General features: G+C 40.1%; 1 protein-coding gene across 1 annotated transcript in view; it reads left to right on the top strand.

Moving 5' to 3' along the window:
* The window catches only part of DOCK2 (dedicator of cytokinesis 2), a 518,836-nt gene that overhangs the window by 16,482 nt on the left and 486,194 nt on the right, over positions 1-16,160 (top strand). Inside the window, exon 2 of the mRNA XM_045027214.1 lies at positions 14,924-15,007. Coding sequence (XP_044883149.1) covers positions 14,924-15,007 — 84 coding nt within the window. The remainder of the gene's footprint in view (positions 1-14,923; positions 15,008-16,160) is intronic.

Genomic DNA, 16,160 nt, shown 5'->3' with positions numbered 1-16,160 from the left:
ATCCATAAAGGATTACATTTTCCAAACAGTTTTAACATTTCTTTTGCTAAACTGAGCCCAAGCATATACCCAGGTTGTGTTTGATTTAAATTACCAAAAATAATTCCACTAAAGTTCATAAACGACTATTTTGTATTGCATGTTGGACTTGATAGTCAGTTTCTGTAGCTGTACCACAAAACCCCCAAGTTTTAAGGTATATCAAACAAAAGGAGAAAAGATACGTGTGGCTTTTAGTTTACAAAAGAACCTCCTTAGTGAGTAATAGCTTTAAACAAATAATGAACAAAATTGAGACGTTTTTGGACTGTGGAAATGTGCATGTAAGGAAGCTGAGTTCAGTAATTTAACTACTGCACCCAGGGAGGATCTCAAAGCAGTTGATGAACAGTAATGAATTAAGCCTCACTACACCTATATGGAAGGAAAGCATTAATCAACTCATTTTACAGATGGGTAAACCAAGACACAACTGAGTTAAGTGCTCAAAGTTGCCTACTGTGTGCAGTCCTGGATTTTAAAAATGAGCCACTACTCCTTCCTCTCAGACAAGGCTGTGGTTTAATTTGTGTTGCTTGTATTACATTTCCAGCTCTGGGCCATGTGATGCGGGGCCTAACCAGTTTTTATATTAGTAGAGATGTTAATCTAGACGGCGCTGGTAAATTTGGAGTACAGCATAATGTTTGTAATCTCTAAATACCCAACTAGAGATCTGCATGGGCAGGTGACACTGTAGTCCCGTGTCTAAAGATGTTGCTTAATAGTTAGTCACCACAGTTTATTTCTGTAATTATTTGCTTCTGTGGAGTTAGCAAATATAACTGAGTTCTACTGATCAAATGGCAGCTAGAGGTAATAATTTGAATACTGTTAAAGTTTGTTTTTACTGACTGCCTTTTTATTTTTTTGGCCCCACTTTCAATTAACTCTTATTTTTGTTCATAAGAAAAGCAGCAGGGGAAAGGGAGAAGTAGCCCCACTTCTTTTCTGACTCTGCGAATGTGGGGACAGCGTGTGCAGGGAGATTATGGTCATATGTCATTGCAGACGTACAGAATCAGTATTTGAAGAGTATTCTATCTGTGTATATATAATTCCTAAATAAAGCAGGAGTGGATTATGCTCAAGAATATGTAGACTTGTTCTGCAGGACCAATAAAACAGGGGTTGGAGTGTAAATGGACTCTTGTGTCCAGCTCTTAATGATGAGCTCTTCACTTTCATGTCATGGTCACCCTTGCATTGTGTTAATATGTACTGACACAAACATTGCAATGTATTATCAGCTTGTTCCCCTGCAACTATGCTGTCTGCAGCTCCATTTGACAGATGGCTTTCTAGTTCTTAGTGTGAGCGCCACTATAATAAAAAAACTGCCTAAACGCTGAAGTGGCTTTACATCAAAAAATGACTCAGCAATGGGATTGTGTATTAATGTGCATCTCCAAAAGTTTCTCAGTTAACAATGAAAGTTTTCCCTAACTGCAAGCCCTCAAACCCAGCCTGAGATACGAAAATTAAGCTGGATTCATTCCTTGCTGCACATCACTAAAAGAGTCTGCAGGCCAAACTGGTCTCTGACATGTGTGGATCCTCAGCAGTTTTTCTGGAGCTGCACAGGTGTAACTGAGAATAACTTAATAAATGTAACATCCATTCTTATAGCCATGACTCAGAAGGGATTCTTAATTAAGGGTACTGGCATGCACTCTCTAGCTCAAGAAACCCAGTTTGTGCAGCACAGTGTTTCCACAGAGTATTTTCCCATGTCCAGGTCCTTATTAACTAATTAATAGATTGTTAAATAGACCACAATAAACAAGCGGAATGGAATGTAGCTCTTGCGCTTCATGTGCTGGCTTTACATGACCACCAAGAATAAAAAGTAATCCAGACTTATTTTGGCCATAAGTAATGATTGGACTCGTGTAGCTTTGCATGGAGCAGTTCTGTTCAGTTAGAGGGTAGAATTTTTACATTCTCTTAAGAGTAGAACTGCATTTTAGGGAACTTTGATTGGGAGTACAGAAAAAGGCAAAATGTACAGTTAATAATTTGTCAGGCTCAGATTAGACTTACTAATGGTAGCCTATTAGGCCACTGAGAACCCTTTTAAATGCCAAACTATTGAGATGATTTCTAAATGAAGCTTATTTTTCCAACACAACTGTTGAGTTTTGCAAGACAGAACCAATATTTTTAGACCAATCAGTGTTTGAAGTTCTTGATTCAACATGTTGGCAAATACAACAGACTTGAGATGAGGTACTGAGCCAGAATCATTCCTGTTAATTCACTTTATTGCAATGAAAGACAATGGAAAGCTGGTTTAGCACAGCTGTGCTTCAGAAGAAAAGTTTGAAAGAAACATTAGTACAGCTTTTCTGTGTGAGGGAGGGCACAGGGAGGAGAGACAGCGAAGTGGAAGGCTAATGATTGATCTAGGTGACTAGACAGAGGGACAAGGCACTAGTAGATGAAATGGTATAAAGGGCCAGATTAGGCACTTGGAATGAAGGAAAAAAAGCATGCAGAGGGAAAGATGCAGGTAGTGAGAAAAGGTTAGTAAATTAACTTTGTACTTGAGGATTGTGACTGCAGCCTTTCGGTAGGTCAGCATTCCTGTCAAGATGCACTATTGGTTTGTAACCTGATTCTAGCCTGCCTTTAGTTCCCTTTAAAGTGAATGAAAGTTTAGGGCAATCAACACCATGCAGGACTGGACCCTTAAGTTTTTCCTTAGAATTGGTTTCTATGGCGATCCTAGAGCTTGACCCTCACACTTGTCCTTCTCTGCTTAGGGGCAGGGCCTTATAACTAAATTTAGCCAAGTGTTTGACCTTTGGATTCTGTTGTTTCAAATCATTCTTAATCCAGTGGGTTTCAAATCTTAAAAAATGGGTTTCCTGTCTGAATCCCCAAATGGCCTTTCTTCAAATTTTAACAAGAATTCTCTGAGTAAATAGCGACTACATTTCCTGCACCCTGTGTCAGTGAGAACCAAGAGAATGGCTGTTGACAGATATAATGGTATTGCCACTGTGTGCACAAGAATATAGACAAAGCCTAGAGGATTAGTCTAGTGTGTTTGGCTTTTTTGGTTTTTGTTTTTGTTTTGTTTATTCATGAACTTATCCAGCAGTAACAGTTACCCAAATAAGACTGAAAATATAACAGGCTGTTCAGGGGGTTATTCAGTCTCCATGCCCAATGCAGTTTTTGGCTATTTGGTTAAGACATCCAAGAATGCCCACACCATATACTGGAGTTGGATTTAGGAGGCCCTGGACAGTGACAGATGACATGCAGATCCTCCTTGTCATTAATGTATGGCCATTGACTGGGTAAAAAGTCACTCTTGCCTCAGGGCATCTCCCATTGGTCACTTAAAATGCCACCTGAGGAGGTTTTCACAGGTCTCATCTCCATCTACTTGAAGTGGAATTCCCAACAGCACTGGGGCTTGAAAAGTGGGCATTCCTGTTGTGTCACCAGTCAGATCTGGTGGTGTGTTCTAAGCTTGACTAGAAGCTAATACTGGGTTTATGGTAAATGGGATGTAGTGCTTTAGCTCTCAGTTGAGGTCTGTTGAGTGAGAACGGAATTTCCCAGATAGTTGATTGGCGTGGCAATTGGAAGTTGCTAATCTTCTTAAAAAAGTCTGGGAAGGGCTGTAACAAGGTTATGTTAATCAAGTTAGTCTTGACCTTCCATAGATGTTCATGGCAGGAATGGTTGGCTAACAGGTGACTTTTGTTGTTCCTAAACTCGCGCACACAGTCAATTGAGCAGACTCTCTCTTTGGTATTGGAAAAGGCTTCACTTCAATGTCTTTCACAGATTAAAGCATCCCTTTCCTTGATTGCTCTCACAAAGAAAGAGTGGTTAGGCTGCAGGGGACTTTTATACTGAGCCAAATCTGAGGAGCAGCTGAGATGAGAGGTTAGCTAAGGATTTGTGGAGGGGCTTAGAAGACTAGCTTTTGCATATGTCACTACATTGGGAAATGGGTGGTAGCTGTACTCCCAGGTCAAAGAAGGACTTGTTGGTTAAGATGTGGCCTATGGTTAGACTATACTGACTGTCGATGTCTCATTCACCTAGAGCAGTGGTTCTCAACCCATGACCCAATCAGTACGCAGCTGTGGCCCATGTGACATCATTAGGGCCATAGAGATATACCTATCTATCTCATAGAACTGGAAGGGACCCTGAAAGGTCATCGAGTCCAGCCCCCTGCCTTCACTAGCAGGACCAAATAGTGATTTTGCCCCAGATCCCTAGGTGGCCCCCTCAAGGATTGAACTCACAACCCTGGGTTTAGCAGGCCAATGCTCAAACCACTGAGCATGTGTGGCCCATATAGCACACAGAGAGTTGCATATGCAGCCCACAGTGGCAAATAGGTTGAGAACCACTGACCTAGAGTGTCCATGCCAATAATGCTAATATTAGTGCCTGGTTAGGTCAATATTGGTTATTAGAAAGCAGATTCAAAATGACATCTAACTTCCGACGGGACCCTGAACACATCAAATTGTTTTTAAAATTTAATCTATTCTTTGGGTTCAGCAACTGTATAATACTTAGCATAATAGGGTCCCTGATTTGGGTGCTTATGTGCCACCACAATACAATTAATTAATAGACCTTTGATATTTTTAGTTAATTTGAAGAGTGGGAGCAGGGTGCATTAACAACTGTCATGATGTCCTTCCACACTAAGGATACCTCTCTGGGGGAGGGAATCCCATTATTAGCAGGAGACCAGTAATAGTAATGGAGGATTCAGTCATTAGAAGAATAGATAGCTGGGTTTGTGATGACTGTGAGAACTGCATTGCCTGAATTGCTTGACAGGTGCAAAAATTGCAGATCTTATGTGCAGTGTAGGGAGAAGCCAGTGGTTGTGGTACGTGTAGATACCACTGACATAGGGAAAGGTAGGAAAGAAGTCCTGGGGACAAATTTAGGCTGCTAGGTAAGAGATTGAAGTCCAGGACCTCCATGGCAGCATTCTCTGAAATCTTCCAATTCCATGTGCAGGATCAGACAGACAGAACTGCGGGGTCTCAATGGATGAGATGTGTAGGCGGGAGGGATTTAGGTGTATTAGGAACTGGTGCACCTTTTGGGGAAGGATGGGCTCCACCTAAACCAAAATGGAACCAGATTGCTGTCATGTAAAATGAAAAAGTTTAAAAACTCCTCTACAAACTAAGGGCTGTGGGAAAGCTGACCACTGACATTCCTTGGAGGAGGAGCTATTGATCGTTATTCTCCATGCCCTAGTAAGGAGGAGAGGATAAAAGTTGATAAAGCACAGGTAGGAACTGAAGACAGTCAAATGAAAAAGTCCCATTCAGTTACATCACATAATGGTAGACAGCTAAACAGTGACAAATTTTATAAGTGCTTGTATACTAATGCAAGAAGTTGAAATACTAAGATGGGGTGAACTTGAGTGCCTGGTATTAAATGAGGATATTGACATAGTAGGCATCACAGAAACTTGGTGGAACGACGATAATCAATGGGACATGGTAATAGCAGGGTACAATATATGACAGAGTAGGTCATGCTGGTGGGAGAATGGGATTATATGTGCAAGAAACCAGTCTAATATAGTAAAAATCTTAAATGAATCAAACTGTACCATAGGTTCTCTATGAATATAAATTCTTCTTATTAAAGCATAGAGTATAGCAATAGTATATTACCGACCTTCTGATCAGTATGATGATGCTGATTGTGAAATGCTCTGGGAGACTAGAGAGGCTGTAAAAATAGTTGAAATTCCCCATTATTGAGTTTTCTATCCCTATATTGAGTGGGTACATATCCTCTCAGGAAAGATGCAGAGTTAAAGTTTTTAGACATAAATTACTGCTTGTTGGAGCAGCTAGTCGTGGAAATCACAAGGGGAGAGGCAATTCTTGATTTAGTCCTGATTTAGTGCCTATAGCTGAACTGCTTGGTAACAGCAATCATAATAGAATTAAATCTAACATTCGTGTGTATGTGGACATGGTGGTGAGGACATACCAATGGAGACCATCTCAGTAGCATTTAACTATGCAAAAATGAGAAAACTAGCTACATGGAAATTAAAAGGAATAGTCACAAAAGTGAAATGCCTGCAAGCTGCATGGAAAGTTTAACCCCCCCCCACCATAATAGAAGCTCAAATGTATTCCCCAAATTAAAAAACCCAGAGAACCAAAAAAAGAGCCACCTTGGCTAAACAAAGTAAAAGAAGCAGCTAGAGGCAAAAAGGCATCCCTTAAAAATTGGAAGTTAAATCCTATTGAGGAAAATAGGAGCATAAACTCTGGCAAATCAAGTGTACAAGTATAATTAGGGAGGCCAAAAAGGGATTTGAAGAGCAACTACCAAAATACTCTATATATTTATATATATTTTTGCTGTTAGTTTTTAAGTACAGCAGAACCAGGAAGCGTGCCAAACCATCAGTGGGACCAAAGGATGATGGAGGTGCTAAAGGAGCACTCAAGGAAGATGAGACCATTGTGGAGCAGCTAAATGCACTCTTTGCATTGGTCTTCACTGCAGAGGATGTGAGGGAGATTCCTACCCTTCTGCCATTCTTTTTAGGTGACAAATCTGAGGAATGGTCCCAGAATGAGTTATCAATAGAGGAGGTTTTGAAACAAATTGATACATTAAACAGTAATAAGTCACTAGGAGCATATGCTAGTCATCTGAGTTCCTTCAGAAATCTTGGGTGAAATTGCAGAACTACTAACTTTGGTATGTAACCTATCATTTAAATCAGCCTCTGTACCAGTGACTGGAGGATAGCTAATGTGACACCAATTTTTAAAAAAGGCTCCAGAGGGGATCCTGGCAATTACAGGCCAGTAAGCCTAACTTCAGTACCAGGAAAATTGGTTGAAACTGCAGTAAAGAACAGAATTTTAAGACACATAGATGAATAATATTTGCTGGGGAAGAATCAACATGGCTTCTGTAAAGGGAAAACAAGCCTCACCAATCAGAATTCTTTGAGCGGGTCAACAAACATGTGGACACGGGTGATTCAGAAAGCTTTTGACAAGGTACCTCACCCAAGGCTCTTAAGCAAAGTAAGCAGGCATGGAATAAGAGGGACGGTCCTCTCATGGATCAGTAACTGGTTAAAGGACAGGAAACAAAGGGTCAGTTTTCACAGTGGGGAGAGGTAAATAGCAGGGATCCCCAGGAATCTGTATTGGTACCAATGCTGTTCAACATATTCATAATTGATCTGGAAAAGGGGGTAACCAGTGAAATGGCAGAATTTGCTGATGATACAAAATTAGTCAAGATACTTAAGTCTAAAGCAGACTGTGAAGAGTTACAAAGGGACATCACAAATGTGGGTGACAGGGCAAGAAATATCAGATGAAATTCCATGTTGATAAATGCAAATTAATGCATATTAGAAAACATAATTCCAACTATGCATACAAAATGATGGGATCTAAATTAGGTGTTTATCACTGAAAAAAGATCTTGGAGTTATCGTGGGTAGTTCTCTGAAAGCATCTATTCAATGTGCTATGGCAGTCAAAAAAGCTAACGGAATGTTAGGAAAGCGATAGATAATAAGACAGAAAATATCACAATTCCACTGTGTAAATCCATGGTATGCCCACACCTTGAATACCTCATGCAGATCTGGTCATCCCATCTCAAAAAATGATGCATTAGAATTGGAAAAGGTACAGAGAAGAGCAACAAAAGTTATTAGAAGAATGGAACTGTTTCCATATGGGACAAAATTACAAAGATTGGGACTATTTAGCTTGGAAAAGAGACTAAAGGGGATGCGATAGACGTTTATAAAATCATGAATGGTGTGGAGAAAGTGGATAAGGAAGTGCTATTCTTTCACGTAGCACAAGAACCATGGTTCACTAACGAAATTAATAGGCAGCAAGTTTAAAACAAACATAAGGAAGTACTACTTCACAGAACACACAGCCAACCTGTGGAATTCATTGGCAGGGGATGTTGTGAAGGTCAAAACTCTAATGGCATTCAAAAAAGAATTAGATAAGTTCATGAAGGATAGATCCCTCAATGGCTATAAGCCAAGATGATCAGGGATGCAGTCAGTGGCTTTGTTGGTATTTTTTCAAATATATGCGGTCTGCAGATAATTTATACTATGTAATAGGTTATATATTTATGTGTATTTGGGCTTTAAACAGCCATATATTAAGATACAAATGTTTTTATAAACTCATCCAACTAAGCAATCAAAATTCAACCAAGAAATCTGTTTTGTCTGTAAGTTTCCACTTACTCATTTAGAAAATGTTTAGCCTGCAAACTAAGCCACTTCCTTTGTCAGTTATTGTGCTTTTTCAACATATTAACTGGTGTTAAAGGAAGCAATTAACAGAAGGCAAAACTAATTCACAACGTGAATTGATGATTGTTAGTATCTATAATGTTTTGGCTTTCATTTAACACAAGGCAACCAGTAGTGGAGGAATGCATATTTCAAGTGAAAGGTGAAAGCTAAATTAATCTTGGCTAGGGCTCTGTGTTTGTCACGCAGCTCACAGAAGTCACGGATTCTGTGACTTTCCATGACCTTGGTGACTTCTGTGGGCGGGGGAAGAGACGGTATGGTTGACCCTAGGGCCGCCCAAGCTGCTCAGGTGGCCCCAGGCACAGCCACACCGGCCGCTGCTGAAGCAGCTCTGCAGCCAGCCACTCCAGCAGCCCCGCAGCCAGCCATACTGAGTGCTGCTGGAGTGGCCCAAGGGCCAGCTGCACCGGCCACTGCTCGGCTGGTCCCCGGGGGCTCATGTGGCCACTGGCCCCGCCCGCCCATCAGCAGCCCTTTAGAGCGACTTCTCCCCATAGAAGTGGCCCCTCCAGATGCCCCCCGCCCAGGAGAGGCCCCAGCGACTCCCCCAGCAGTGACCCCCTTAAGATTTAGTGAGGGGTATTTATAGTATAAGTCATGGACAGGTCACGGTCCCTGAATTTTTGTGTATTGCCGGTGACCTGTTCATGACTTATACTATAAATACCTGTGGCTAAATAATATCCTTAATATTGGCCCATAGGGACACTGGGGGGGGACACCCTCAAATTCCATCAAGTGTGTGATTATTTTAAGTATTATGATGTTTTTGTCATAATACAGTATTTACTAAAAACTGGTTTGAAGTTTCTATTGCAAATCGCTCCTATTACGAACATAACTTTAGTAACCCATTATTTAAAATTAAACCTTGGTTAGAATGAGACCAGTTCCCTGCCCTGAAGAGTTTATAGGAATTTGTGCCCAGTATTAAAAATTCTGTTTTCAGTGGTCCATCCGGAAGTGCACAGCTTCTGTCTTCAAGTGAGTTTCCTTCCACTTTTGGACTGGGTGGGTTCTAAGCATATACTTATTTTTTTTAACCTCCACTCTAGGCAGTAGAATACATTGTCAGCACAGAGGCCTCCCATCACCATGGTAGTAGTTACAGAAAGTTTTCTGTTGGTTCACTTCCAAGCTGAACTCATAGTTCTTTTATCTACATCTTAACTCTGCTCCTGCTGTCCACCTTCTATCTTCACTTCTCATGGCTTTATATGGTATACGCTGGATATGATGGATGAACAACACATCCCATACCATAGTAGGATCACTATCCTAGATATGTATAATCAACTTTCTGGGGCACATACAGCAAGCAAAATTCAATAGGCTTTGGAATTGCTACATAACTGAGCTGACATGATAAATGGAATTGAACGTTGACAAACAGTAAAAGAAATTTCCCTTTGATCAGAAGAAATAACAAAGGGAGAGAATAATGGAAATTGAGACACAAGATTTATAAGGAAGGTGGAAATGATGGAATGACAATTTCTAAGTATTTAGATAGAAGCAATTAATCTGAACAGTCAATGATGTTTTTCACTTGATGTAATATGGTTTAATTTTCTTGTTTGACCCATACGATATGAAATTGTTTGTTCTTTGTGTTGATATTGTAACACCTGTAAGGCAAAGGGAAGGTGACTGAGATTTATATCTGGGTAACAGTGAGTTATGAGGGCAACAAGAGGACCCTGATATATGCAAATCCATGAAATGTGTGTGTGACTGAAGTATATGAAGTCTTAAATTTCAAGTACAAGTTATTTCAAGTTCAACATGTACAATTTGAATTCTGATGGAAACATGGCAATCATAAGAGACATGAAATGTCTTTAGCAGCAGGTATATAAAAGCCTAATAAAAGGAAGGCAGCTTGGGTGAAAGTGATCATGAAATGGTAGAGTTTATGATTCTAAGGAATGGTAGGAGGGAGAACAGCAAAATAAAGACAATGGATTTCAAGAAGGCAGACATTAGAAAACTCAGGGAGTTGGTAGGTAAGATCCCATGGGAAGCAAGTCTAAGGGGAAAAACAATTGAAGACAATTGGCAGTTTTTCAGAGACATTATTAAGGGCACAAGAGCAAACTATCCCACTGCATAGGAGAGATAGGAAGTAGGGCAAGAGACCACCCTGGCTTAAACAGTAGATCGTCAATGATCTAAAAATAAAAAAAAAGTCCTACAAAAAGTGGAAACTAGGCCAATTACAAAGGATGAATATAAACAAATAACACAAGTATGTAGGGACAAAATTAGAAAGGCCAAGGCATAAAATGCAATCAAACTAGCTAGAGATACAAAGGATAACAAGAAAACATTCTGAAAATACATTAGAAGCAAGAGGAAGACCAAGGACAGGGTAGGCCTGTTACTTAATGAGGGGAGGGAAATAACAGAAAATGTGGAAATGGCAGAGGTACTTAATGACTTCTTTGTTTTGGTTTTTGCCAAGAAGGTTGGTGGTGTTTGGATGTCTAACATGGTGAATGCCAGTGAAAATGAGGTAGGATCAGAGGCTAAACTAGAGGAAAAACAAGTTAAAAATTACTTTAGACAAGTTAGATGTCTTCAGGTCACCAGGGCCTGATGAAATGCATCCTAGAATACTCGAGGAGCTGACTGAGGAGATATCTGAGCCATTCGCGATTATCTTTGAAAAGTCATGGAAGATGGGAGAGATTCCAGAACACTGGAAAAGGGCATATATAGTACACATCTATATAAAGGGAAATAAGGAGAACCTGGGGAATTGCAAACCAGTCAGCTTAACTTCTGTACCCAGAGAGATAATGGAACAAATAATTAAGCAATCAATTTGCAAACATATAGAAGATAATAAGATGATAAGTAACAGTCAGCTTGGATTTGTCAAGAATAAATCCTGTCAAATCAACCTGATAGCTTTCTTTGACAGGGTAAAAATTCTTGTGGATAGGGGAGAAGCAGTGGACTTGGTATACCTTGACTTTAGTAAAGCTTTTGATACTGTCTTTCATGACCTTCTCATAAACAAATTAGGGAAATGCAGCTTAGATGGAGCTACTGTAAGATGGGTGCATAATTGGTTGGAATGGGGTCCATAATGAATGGGATCACACAGGGATCAGTTCTGGGTTCGCTTCCGTTCGATATCTTCATCAATGATTTAGATAATGGTATAGAAAGTACACTTACAAAGTTTAGTATCAGAGAGGTAGCCGTGTTAGTCTGGATCTGTAAAAAGCGACAGAGTCCTGTGGCACCTTATAGACTAACAGAAGTATTGGAGCATAAGCTTTCATAGGTGAATACCACTTCCTCTGAGCTTATGCTCCAATACTTCTGTTAGTCTATAAGGTGCCACAGGACTCTGTCGCTTATAATGTTTGCGGATGATACTAAGCTTGGAGGGGTTGCAAGTGCTTTGTAGAGCTGATGAGGCAAGGCTGCCCCTTCTCCCAGCCAACTGGAAGAAGCACTTGGAAGAAGGCTATATATGTTCTGTGCCTTCCATCAGGATGGAGGAGACAGGGGCAGGGTAAAGAACTATCTGTGGACCTCTCTCAGCCAAGGAAGGTAAGAGAAAGAACTACATGGAGAGCTGCAGGAAGGGTTCCTGAGGGAAGCTGCTGGAATTACTGAGCCGAGAAGGAGGTCTGTATAAGCCCTGAACCTGAGGGGAGAGACTACAGGTCAGGGAGACTTTGAGTCTGGAGCTAGAAAAGACTTTATATCAAGTTTATTTGGATTTAATAGAGTACAACCCCAACAGGGGAATTGTATCTTTACTTTTGCAATGCATGGAGTTCTTAATGGGCCCTGAGAGAAGGAAACTTTTGGCAGGACACTGCAGTTGGCCAGCAGGGGGTGCTAAAGGGCAAATACACCCTTTTATAGTAGGATGAACTTTGTTTACTTAAAGCTTAGAAATATAACAAACACTTTTTGCTTACACAATATTGTATCACTTCAAACAAATGTTAAATAACATACTAATAAATACACAATACTATAAATCATTCTAAGAGAAAGTAGCAGGTCTTAAGCCATTTGGGGAAGGAAATTCAGTTTAGTTTTTAGGTTGGAAATATAGGGGAATACCACCTACAAATCGATGACACTAGATAAATCAAAAGTCAGGGAAAATGCCTTTAACATTAAGAGTAAGGGAATGTGGCAAGTCCACAGATCTTGAAAAAATATGGGTAGGACTATGGGATAAGCTTTCAGGGAGAGAACTGTTTCAGGTGATGGAAGGGGACACCGAGGGGAATGGAAAGCTTTCAAAAAGTTATTATCGGATGCACCATACTGAAAGCAACACAATATCACCAGCCCAAGGGTTCTCACACTTCATTGCACTGCAACCCCCTTCTGACAACATAAATTACTATATGACCCCAGGAGGGCATGGGCGGGGGGGAAAGAGGCAAAGCCTGAATCCCACTGTCCTGGGCAGCGGGGCTGAAGTCAGTCCAAGGGACTCAGTCCCAGGCGGAGAGGCCTGTAATCTGAGCTCTGCCACCCAGAGCTGGAACCCTCAGGCTTCGGCTTCATCCCCAGGCGGTGGGGCACAGACTTTGGCTCTGGGCTGAGCAAAGTCTAATGCCAGCCCTGGTGACCCCATTAAAACGGGGTCGTGACCCACTTTGAGGTCTTGACTGACAGTTTGAGGACTGCTGCCCTAGATGATGAAAACATGAGCAAGGAAGTCAAGAAAGTATTAACAGAACAAAGCCAAATGAAAGGAAGAATTTGGACTACAGGAGATAAGAGGGATAGCTCAGCAATTTGAGGGAGGGATAGCTTAGTGGTTTGAGCATTGGCCTGCTGCTAAACCCAGGGTTGTGAGTTCAATCCTTGAGGAGGCCACTTAGGGATGTGGGGCAAAAAATTGGTCCTGTTAGTGAAGGCAGGGGGCTGGACTCAATGATCTTTCAAGGTCCTTCCAGTTCTAGGAGATTGGTATATCTCCAATTATTATTAAGAGCTTTAAAAGAATAAAGCGGAGTTTCTTTTTCAAAGGAGTATGATGGACAGTATTCTGCTGTCAGCTACACCACTGCAACTTGATAGCCTTATGAGAGGCAAAGTTGATCTCAGCAATATATATTTAAGATACAGCTTATTTACTTGAATTCATGGTCCTGTCACAGGTGCCTTTCTGCTGCATGAATGCAAATGGGAGCAAAATGGGACAGAAAAGCAGTTACGTGTGCTGAAGAGAAACTGTGCCTCTGGACCATGCTAATTTCAACTACAGACACTGCAAATTTGTGGGTTTGATGCACTCTGTGGGGTTTTTTTGGGAGGGGGGGTGAGATGGGGTGTGGGAGGAATAGGGATGTTCTGGGAGGAGAAGAGAATGGAACTAAAAAAAATGACCACTGAGTAGTGTGTACTTCAGTGTAGATCAGAGATTCTGCAATAGATATCTGCATTGAAGTTTTGATACAACAAAGGTTTTAGCCCTACAAACATTTAACATAGGATCTCTGTGGGATGTTTATTAATTAGCCACACTCTCGCTATGTAGCATGTGCCTCTATCATCCAGCCCCCTAGGAGACTGCATAAACAAAAAGCCAAACACTTACCCTGCCAGCCCACATCCTGTAGGCCTCAAAGATAATGAACAACTGTTTGAAAAAGCCTGTTACAATGTTCTTGAAACCTGTTCCACTTCTCATCTTCATTTCTATGCTTTGAAACCACATTTGAATTACTTGCGTTTGGTTAGCAAAATTGTTAGTATCTAGTATTTTTGTGGCAATTCAAATGTCCTAAAAACAGTACAACTAGACTTATTCCGCTTTCTTTGTATTAACCATGATTTTGCTTTAAGATTGAACTCTTTACCTTGGGAACATTTTTAGCTGGCTGAATTAATAAAATCATAGTCTGCAGGCATTTTTTTCTGCTGTTGAACATGAACTTCAATTGTGCATATATAATAGCTATTTAGACTTATATGCATGCATAAGTGTTCAATGTGTGCATATATTTAGAGTCAATGTTTGGATCATAGTAGGGACCCTAATGCATGCACAAAATAAACTCTGGATAAAACCCTGACCTAAACCACTCAATACATTGCATGTTTTGCTTTAACAACTATGTATAAGGGAAAAATACAAGCCCTGATTCAGCAAACACTAAAGCAAGTAATTAAAGTTAAGCATGTTCTTAAATGCTTGGCTGGATTTGGGCAGTGACCACTAAAGTATTTCCCACAACATTATCTTTAAATTCCTAGTGATGATCTTTTGAAAACGTATACACAATCCTCTTTTGACTACCAGCAATGCATGGCTTCTTTTTGCCTTTTTTCAGGTAGTGTTTAGTGTTTAGGTTAGATAAGAAAAGAAGAAACTTGTTTGCTGAAATCATAGCCCCATCATATAATTTATAATTTGTCTTGTTCTCCCTAGTCTATTCATTGTGGAGTCAAAATCTTAACATCACCCATAGCTTAATTTTCTATTTAATTGAAAAGTATGACTTGCTCTACTTGAATCATTGAATACTTTGTCCTTTAACTTTGCAGCCATATACAACTTTAAAGGTGCAGGAGAATCACAGTTACCCCTGCAGATTGGTGATGTGGTCCATATATTGGAGTCCTGTGAAGGTAAGTCACTTGCATTCAAAATACAGTGTCTCTTTTTAATTACTTGCATTGAAAACTTATATTTATATCACATTTCCTCATGTGCTTTCTGCCATCAACCAGAATTACATTAACATATTCCTGGAAAAACAGGGCTAATTATTTTATTAATGAATACTTTTTAAATCTCAGAAGTAAACTAAGCTGTTTCCTATCTGCTCATTTCAGTTGACCATTCAACTTGCAATAAAGCATCAATCGCTTTCATTGGACAGTCGTCTTTATTTTATTGGTTTCAATAAATAGAATATACTAATGCAAGTCACCTGAAACCTACCACATGATTATGAAGCCAGTTTATCACCTGTGTGTGTGGGAAAAGCCTGGTTAGCATGAAAGGATTTAGTGAATTTCAACTTCAGGTTTTTCATCTAATTAGTGGTAAAGGAAAGAGGGTATTCAACTTATTTTCCCTTCCCCTACTTCCCTTCAACCTGTGAGTATACCGATGAGAGCTACACAGATGTTAAGATGATCATAGACATTGTCTTACATCTAGATCTACCTGTTCTACCAAGAAGCACATAATGTACTACAACTACAAAAAACAACATTTTAATATTGTAAGAGTTTCAAAACCAGAATAGTTCCTGCTGCACTTGGTTAGTCTAAATTTGCCTTCTTTGGGTCAGAGTATATTCATCCTTGGGCCTCTGTTGTCAGAAATGTTAAAGTGCACGTGGTTTTCATGCAAAACATTAAGGCTGAAGGAATCCAGGTGGATAAAGAGTTGAGGTTGTTGTCAGCCCCTCTTAGGTGCACTATGCTTATCTGATGGAAGAATTGAGTTTTGAAGATGATACATGGGTTGTATGTGTGTGAGGTTTATTATGTTTTAAAACTCTCACTTAACACAAAGAACTTCTTTAATACGTAATATTTTACTCTTCTTGTATGTCAGAGCTGCCTTACAAGAAATACTTTTTAGAAATCAAAACATCTCACTCCATTTACCTCAAGTATCAAACAATGATTATTAGCATGCATTAAGTAATGCTGGGCAAAATTTAAAACTAGTGGCACATCATTAACATTGAATGTGTTGCTCCAACTTATTGGTGTATGTGGACCTACCTGACAAAGGGGTGGAAGTAAGACAGAATTAAGATGGGAA

This window comes from Mauremys mutica, chromosome 8, assembly GCF_020497125.1.
Source record: "Mauremys mutica isolate MM-2020 ecotype Southern chromosome 8, ASM2049712v1, whole genome shotgun sequence".
NCBI lineage: Eukaryota > Metazoa > Chordata > Testudines > Geoemydidae > Mauremys > Mauremys mutica.
Note: the sequence above shows the minus strand (reverse complement) of the source record. Positions and strands in the feature narration are given on the sequence as shown.